The sequence below is a fragment of the Astatotilapia calliptera genome, chromosome 5, assembly GCF_900246225.1.
Source record: "Astatotilapia calliptera chromosome 5, fAstCal1.2, whole genome shotgun sequence".
In the NCBI taxonomy this organism is placed as follows: Eukaryota; Metazoa; Chordata; class Actinopteri; order Cichliformes; family Cichlidae; genus Astatotilapia; species Astatotilapia calliptera.
In genome coordinates, this window is record NC_039306.1 from 18,728,051 (window position 1) to 18,736,288 (window position 8,238).

The window sequence follows — 8,238 nt, forward strand, 5'->3', positions numbered from 1 at the left end:
AACAATGATAACAATTTGACAACAATTTAGACTGAAAATTTCAAATTTGGATTCATTGCTCCATAAAACTTGTTGCAACTGATTTTCAGTCCAGATAGATAGAATGGTTCCTGTTAAAAGTCTGCAACACAGACATTTTTACCTACAAGATTTACACAGGCTACTGTAGAAGCTGATGGGGTTGTAGTTCACATTGGAAACTGTAGGGGCAGCAGCACGCACATAGGCGCTATTCTTCTTCTTCGTCTCTTCTCGCTCCCACTGTACCCGGTAGTTTTTCTCTTGCTCTCCCACAGACTCAAAGTTTTCTGCATCTGTTGTCAAGGTAATTATTTCTGGGCCACGGTTAATTAATGTAATTGGCCGTTTTGGTAGGTTTTGTTTAATAGTTCGTTTTCTCTGTAAAGTTTAGCTAGCTGATATTTGTCAACCATCCCCATCTCAAGCGCTGCTGCTACGATCGAGGTCCGTATATTAAAAAAAAAAAAGTCATTCATACACTCTGCGTTTAGTTTACATTTATGTGTTTATCTTTAACTGAGGGTTTGTATCTTCCCATTCAACCACCTTTACTTGCTCAGTTTTTAATTCCACAATGCCAACTTTTAAGCTTAACCTCAGATTTCCTTGAGTATGTGTCCCTTTACAATCATTATATTTTGCATTAATAGAAGTCATGTAAGAAAAGATGTTAAAATGTAAAAGATTTATATATTCATGCTAATTAAATATCAATATTCTTTGCCAAAAAAGATCAAATATAGTGTTTATAGCTTTTTTAAAAATATTTCTCTATAAAATGGTTGCAGTGATTTATTTGGAGCATGCTTGGACACACGGTACATAAGGTAAAAACGGCTTTGTGCAATTCTAATGAGCTTGAAAGTCAATATTTGGTATGACCACCTTTATTCTTCATTATTTTTCATGAAGTCTGCAGAGGTTCTCAGTCATCCAGGTCATGGAGCAGTTTATTAAGCAAATCAGATAATGCAAATCCATTATGAAGTCTTTATCAGACCCTGCTGGATAAGCCTTTAGATCGATGCTTTATGCTTCAATGAATGAAATTTCAAGCCTCAGAGCATGATTTTGAAATTCTGCTACACTTTTGAAATTGCATATTCCTGAAGACATTGCGGCAGATATTTGACTTACAAAGATTTAAGTGTGTCTCTAGATATTGCTATTTGAAGATGAGTCCACAAAAAACAACTTAAAAACCCATCTCATCAGTAATAACTGGCAGTGGCAGATCAGTGGGCATAGATACCCTGTTATCCTAAGGCACAGACAGCAAGAACGGAGGACTTCTCAGAGTTGCCGCTTCTGTTCCTACTAAGAGAATTGGATAATATTGGGGAGCTAAAACAGAAATTGCTGTTTCTCTAATGTTTTGTTGTTGTTTTGGTGTTTTCTGTTTTTCTTTACTGAGTTTCTAGTAATCCTCATTATGTTTTGGCTTATTTATCTGTTAAGCAAATGGAAAAGATTACTGAACACGTCTATGTGGGTAGTATTGGCACAAAAAAGGAGTCAGTGTAATCACGATAGCATTGTTACTCTTCATGAAAACCTTGAAGTCCCTCACGTTTTTCTGCATCAACACAAACAAACTGTAACTCAAGCTCAACCTTGCTGTGACAGACGCAACCATTTCCAGCTGCCATGTGATTAATCAGATGAGGAGGCCTAATCCAATTAGCATACTAGCATGCATGTTGGCGCTTTTAAGCTTGCAGCTAGGTCAGGATATTTTTGTTTGAGAGCTTCGCAGAGGGGAGAGAGTGAAAGAGGTACGGGAGACACGTTTTAATAATTCAAATAGAAACGTATATATTATTTTTTGTTGTATGTTTATTACATTTACAACAGCTTTTATTTTTTGTCCGATATTAACAAGTGCAGCTCTGTTTCTTCTCAAGGTCCTGCACCATGTCCATCGTTAAGATCCACGCCAGAGAGATCTTCGACTCTCGTGGAAACCCCACGGTAGAGGTTGACCTTTACACTGACAAGGGTAGGCCTAAATGTGCCTTCTGGGCCAGTTTTTGTTTTTTGTAGTTAAAATAGTGTTCATTACCTAAATTGTCCTTATGATGTGGTTATCTATGCACGTTTTGTTTTGTTTGTTTTATTATTATTTAGACATTTTTTATTCTTCTGTCATGCTTCCGTTTGCATGTACCTTTCCCAGGCTTGTTTAGGGCCGCTGTACCAAGCGGGGCATCTACAGGAATCTATGAAGCCTTGGAGCTCAGGGACAACGACAAGTCTCGCTACCTTGGGAAAGGTTTGTACATATTTCCTTTATTTAATTTCATGAAATTGTTGAAACATGTTTGGGGTTTTTTTTTTGGTTTTTAATAAAGAAGCTTTATTACTTAAAGTATAATTCATTTTTTAAGAAAAATACTTTAAATATTGACTTCTTTTTTGTATTTCTTTTTTGTCTTTCTATGAGTTATCACAACTCACCATTCTCTCTCTCTTGTTCTCTTTGCCAGATATGAAAGGGTTAGTGAGTTTCCATTGCCTGTCCTTCTAATTTAAAATAAAAATGTGTCCATCTAATAGTCGATCAGTGTGCATGGTGGGCTGTCTGTAAAGCATGCTGTCATTTCAGTATTGATGATTTGCATGTTGATTTTAAAATAGCTGCTAAAACACTGACTATGGGGAAATAACAGAGTTAATTACGCAAACATCTCTTTCTTTGTGTCAAAGTATGAATTTTAGAATCAAAAGTTGCACGTTCTGCTAAATCTATGGCTTTAATATTGAGATTGCAAGGGTTGCCCATAATATTTTGATAAAATAATCTCTAATGTGTCCTTCACAGGAGTCTCACAGGCTGTAGAGCACATTAATTCAACCATTGCTCCTGCACTTGTTGGCCAAGTAAGATCATTTAGTGTCTGCATTTTCTAATATGTATGCTAAGTAACCTTTGGAAGGGTTTCCATCGATGATGAAATGCTAATGTGAAGCTTACTGTCTGCTCAGGATGTGTCTGTGGTTGAGCAAGAGAGAATTGACCAGATGATGATTGACCTGGATGGCACAGAGAACAAATGTAAGTGACAGAAGCATCTGTACTATTATGTACACTACAGCATAGTCTTCATAAATGTCTGCTTGATGACAGATTTCTCATACCTTTAATGGTGATGTTAAACAAATGAAGCATCTAATCAGCAGAATTGCAAAACTGTTCCAATGAGAACAGTTTTGTTTTCTTCTAGTTACACTAAAAGGTTTTCAAATGCTGTGTTTAAGATGGAGTAGTGAGTGAATGTGCAGTCTTTGTCCCCTCAGTCCAAAATTACATTAAAAAGAACCTTTTATTTTAACCTGTTATCAGTCGAGTTTAAAGAAAGGTGCCCATAAAAGGTTAATGCAACAGCGGTTTAAGACCTTTGCAAATGACCACTGGATAGGAGGATTATGTAGCGAGCATAGAATAGAATGGAAATATCCTTTATTGTCCGCCACTGAGGAAAATTCAGTAATGGTAGGTTTATTCTTCCCCTCATGCATCGTGTTATAGCTGCGACACAGAAACTGGAAATCATCCTTCTCCCGATGTCACCAGATGCTCCGCAACACTTATTAAAATGTAGTATACCCATCTTATGATGTCCTCTGCTCTGGCTACTGGCATCCTGCAGTCCTAGGGGCTAGGGAAAGGAACTCGGGGTGTGAACCCAGCAACAATTACAAAAAAAACTGAGTATGTTATATATATTGCACCTTTAAAGATGATTGTCATTAAGCGTTTACAGTCAAATTAGATCCATTTATTTCAATGTGAGACGAATCAAGGTGGTTCATCCTGATTTTTTTTATTTATTACTAATGCAATATTATTACATTTAAAATAATTATATACATTATGTTTTTTTTTTTGTTTTTGTTTTTTTGTTCATTTACAACTAACAGCCAAGTTTGGAGCAAACGCCATCCTAGGTGTGTCTCTGGCTGTTTGCAAAGCTGGTGCAGCAGAGAAAGAAGTCCCCTTGTATCGCCATATTGCTGACCTCGCAGAAAACCCAGAGGTCATCTTGCCTGTGCCGGTGAGACTTTGCTTATCTGATGGCACGCATAAATTTGCTGGCCTGTCTTCATTCAGTTGACCTTTCAGTAAACCTCTTATTATAATTCTAACATGCCTTATTTTTCCATTCTCTGCATTCATCAGGCCTTCAATGTGATCAACGGCGGCTCTCATGCAGGCAACAAGCTTGCCATGCAGGAGTTCATGATCCTGCCCATCGGGGCTAGCACCTTCAAAGAAGCCATGCGCATTGGAGCCGAGGTTTACCACAATCTCAAGAGTGTCATCAAGAAGAAATATGGCCAGGATGCCACTAATGTGGGTGACGAAGGTGGCTTTGCTCCAAATATTCTGGAAAATCAGGAAGGTAAACATTTGTGCTAAGGATGTATTTCTGTTGTGTCTTATTAAATATATAATGTCGTGTAAAAGAAGTTACAAACAAGTTATACGAGAATATTCCTTCAGTAACAAATAATGAACATGTTTGTTCATATGTGATGTTTAACCTTGCAGCTCTGGAGTTGCTGAAGGAGGCCATTGCTAAAGCAGGGTACACAGATGAGGTTGTGATTGGCATGGATGTAGCAGCATCTGAATTCTACAGGGATGGAAAATATGACCTGGATTTCAAGTCACCTGATGACCCGAGTCGTTACATCACACCCGACGAGTTGGCTGATCTCTACATGAGCTTCGTGAAGGATTATCCAGGTAAAATCCCGAAACTGTCTGTTTTTTGCAAATAATCCGAGTTGTAAGTAGTCATTTTAAAGTAAGCAAAGTTTTTGCTTCTATAATTAGCACAACAGTTTTCAGATGAACTCAAATAATTAGTTTTTTTTCCTAATGATCAGTTAAATGTGGATTTGATACATTTGCATTGACTGAATGTGCCATTTGTATACAGCAGCAATGGTTGCTGGACGTTGGCCTCTTTATTACTACTTAAAAATTCCAATAAAATCAATTAACTTAATAACTTAAAGCTACATTTCCAATATTCCTCTATTGAATGTAATTGCAGAAGTGCAACAATCAGATTGTGTTGTTGGTGTTTCTTGTCTTGTAGGACTTCTTTTAATAAGTCTTGGACTTATTAGGTTTTAAAGTATCACAAGTCATAGTAATGTTGTTTAACTGTCCTTCCAGTGGTGTCCATTGAGGATCCATTTGACCAGGATGACTGGGCAGCCTGGACCAACTTCACTGGCAGCACAGACATCCAGGTTGTTGGCGATGATCTGACTGTGACTAACCCTAATCGCATCAGCAAGGCTGTGGAGGAGAAGGCCTGCAACTGTCTGCTGCTTAAAGTCAATCAGATTGGCACAGTTACAGAATCCATGAGGGCGTAAGTGAACCTTTGAAACTCATACAAATGTTTATATAAGTATTAGATTTTAAGGTGTGGGTGACGTGACTGTAATGTTACTTGAGTTGAGGACAGCTTTATATGTTATTTTACAAAAAACTTTTCGCTTCATTTTGCGTGAAATACGTATCATGATCACTTTGTCGGTACAGCAAAGTATAGAAAATAATTTCTTTGTTTAAGTAGGACAGGCTTTCCTGACCTGGTTCTATGGGTTTCTCTCTCTCTTCAGCATACATGTGTTTATGCCCTTGGTTACTATAAGTAACTGTAAGTACTGTAAGTGTAATCAAATCTTCCCAACATGTTTCCTTTCATGGAAACCCTAAAAGTCTTGCCCAAATATCCCAACTAAGCTTTAATCTGGTGACAGTGCTGATGATGCTACAAGCTAATGCTAACCAGAGCAATCGAATGATAACGTCATTGGTAGACCTTAAAATGCAAAGAAGAGAGGAGGGAAGAAGAAAGTGAAAAGAGTGAGAAAAGAATCATGAATTGTTGGAATTGCATCATCCATGTAGAATTTAAGGAAAATCTCGTTGCTCTCCGCAGGTGTAAGATGGCCCAGCAGAACGGCTGGGGTGTGATGGTGAGCCATCGCTCTGGTGAAACTGAAGACGCCTTCATTGCAGATTTGGTGGTCGGCTTATGCACCGGACAGGTAATACTTGATGTAAAGGTTTGACTTTTTAGAACATAAAATGAAACTTGTTTGTCTAGAATCCAAATGCCTTATTGTATCTGTGAGAAGGGGATTAGTGTTCCTAAACTGGATGTGGATTTTAGATAGATGATGTGCTTGCAGTGTATAGAATAAAGCACTGTATGAATGTATGGTTAAATCTGACTTTAAAGCACTTTGAGAAGAGTAGAAAAGCAGTATATAAATGAAAGTCTATCCTAATTATAATAATACAACTTGAACACATGTATTATAAATGCTAAAATAAACAATGCTTTGACACACTCAGATCAAGACCGGAGCTCCTTGCCGCTCTGAGCGTTTGGCCAAATACAACCAGATTCTCAGGTGAGCTTTACTCAACTCACAAGTTTTATCATGCTTCTCTGAAATGAGCATAAAAAGTGTAAAACATGAACAAGTGCTTTAACCTCCTGAGACCCGAACTCTTTCATGGCATGCATTTTTAATTCCTTTTTGCTATTTGAGTTGTTTGGGACCTGATTAATGTAAAAACAAAGGATTATGTGTTTGTTTTTCATTTGTTTTTACCTGATTTTTGTTTCTGAGAAAAATGAGATCCACATATGAGGACATTTGCTTTAAATTTTGATAGAACAGTGGCAGTATAATGTCCTTGTAAGTGGATTTCAGGCCCTTGTAGAGCAAAATGTAGTATTTTGGTCTAGAAAACCCAAAATATGATGTCCACATATGTGGGTCCTAGGAGGTTAAGCCTGGATTCTATCTTAAGGCCAGCAGGTGGCGCTAGTTGTGGTTGCAAAAAATATTTCTGCTCCTATAGAAGTCTATGGGAAAATGGCTTTAGTGTGTTTACAGAAGTCAGTGTTTTGACCTCTATAAACATCTTTCTGCTGAGTTTATGCATTCAGTCACTTGTCTTGGGTCGTTATTTGTGATATGAACCAGCACACTCACTGGCCAATGAGCATGCAGCTTAAAAGTGAGACCCACCCATCGTCATCACAACGGCTTTTTGCAGTCAAGATGGCAACAGTAAATTTAAAAGTTAATTGAAAGTAAATTTTGTATCAAATGTTAAGTGTGATGAAAAGACCTCTTACTAAATTAAAGAGCAGAACTAATTTTGAATCTCTCTCACTACAGAATTGAAGAGGATTTGGGAGACAAGGCTCGCTTTGCTGGAAAAAACTTCAGAAAACCAGTGATGGAGTGAAGACTTTACAAATATGTGCATGCACACAAATGCACAGTAACTTGTTTGCTAATAAATGAAAATACATTTCGGCAATAAGGATAAATGTAGAACTACTCGCATAAAACCTGCTGTAATACTGAATAGAGAACTACCTGAAACTACTTGAACTCTGACTCTACAATAAAGTTTTCTTCCATCTTAAGTTTCTCTCTTTTTGTGGAGTAAAATAATTATTGAAATCTGTTGGAGTTGACACAATACATTGTGATTATTTCTTTTTATTGTGCATATGTTACATATTTTACTCTGATACAATTTTTAAGATGTCTAAACAATGTGATCTTCATAGTATCTTTCCAGATGTTTGGCTTGTACACAGTTGTTTTTTTTTTTGTTTTGTTTTTTTTTTTGGGGGGTGGGGTCAGCAGTTAAATTAAAGACAATGAAGCTATTTGGAAAATGAGATGACTCTACCTCTAAATAAGGGGGCCTGCTGACAACATTCAAATCTATTTCCAATTATCTTTTGACCTGCCAGCTTCATTGAATCGTTTGTCTGACTGCTTGAAAGAGGTCACAGAGTGGCTGTCTGCCAATTCTCTCATTTTAAATGAGAAGAAAACTGAGATTATGGTGTTTGATAGTCACAGTCCACGAGATCAGCTAGCTGCCCGATTTGGTCCCTTTGCTTGCTTTCTTACAGACACTGTAAGTAATCTGTGTTTGCCTGGATAGTTCATTTAAGCTGGATAAACAGGTTTCCTCTGTGGTTAAATCTGGCTTCTTCCAATTGCGCCAAATTTCAAAGGTCAAACGTTTAATACCGTACAAAGACCTTGAAAAACGTATCCATGCCTTTGTGACCTCCAGATTAGATTATTGTAACTCGCTCACCTCCAATGATAACATCCTGCCAGATGCGGATGCGCAGGCAGCTCAGT

The 8,238-nt window shown here is 37.5% G+C and overlaps 1 protein-coding gene across 2 annotated transcripts; it reads left to right on the forward strand.

Annotated features, from left to right (window-relative positions):
* The first annotated feature begins 245 nt into the window (after positions 1–245).
* Positions 246–7,499, forward strand: eno1b (enolase 1b, (alpha)). 2 transcript variants are annotated; one of them, XM_026167765.1, is made up of 12 exons: positions 246–325; positions 1,926–2,020; positions 2,198–2,293; positions 2,843–2,901; positions 3,007–3,076; positions 3,943–4,076; positions 4,202–4,424; positions 4,574–4,771; positions 5,210–5,411; positions 5,988–6,096; positions 6,407–6,465; positions 7,246–7,499. In XM_026167765.1, exons 2-12 carry the CDS (start codon positions 1,936–1,938, stop codon positions 7,313–7,315), a joined length of 1,305 nt encoding a protein of 434 aa, XP_026023550.1. In that variant the 5' UTR covers positions 246–325; positions 1,926–1,935; the 3' UTR covers positions 7,316–7,499. The 2 variants fall into 2 exon arrangements, with proteins under 2 accessions (XP_026023550.1, XP_026023549.1); XM_026167764.1 differs by lacking the exon at positions 246–325 and adding an exon at positions 1,668–1,796.
* The last annotated feature ends 739 nt before the right edge of the window (positions 7,500–8,238 follow it).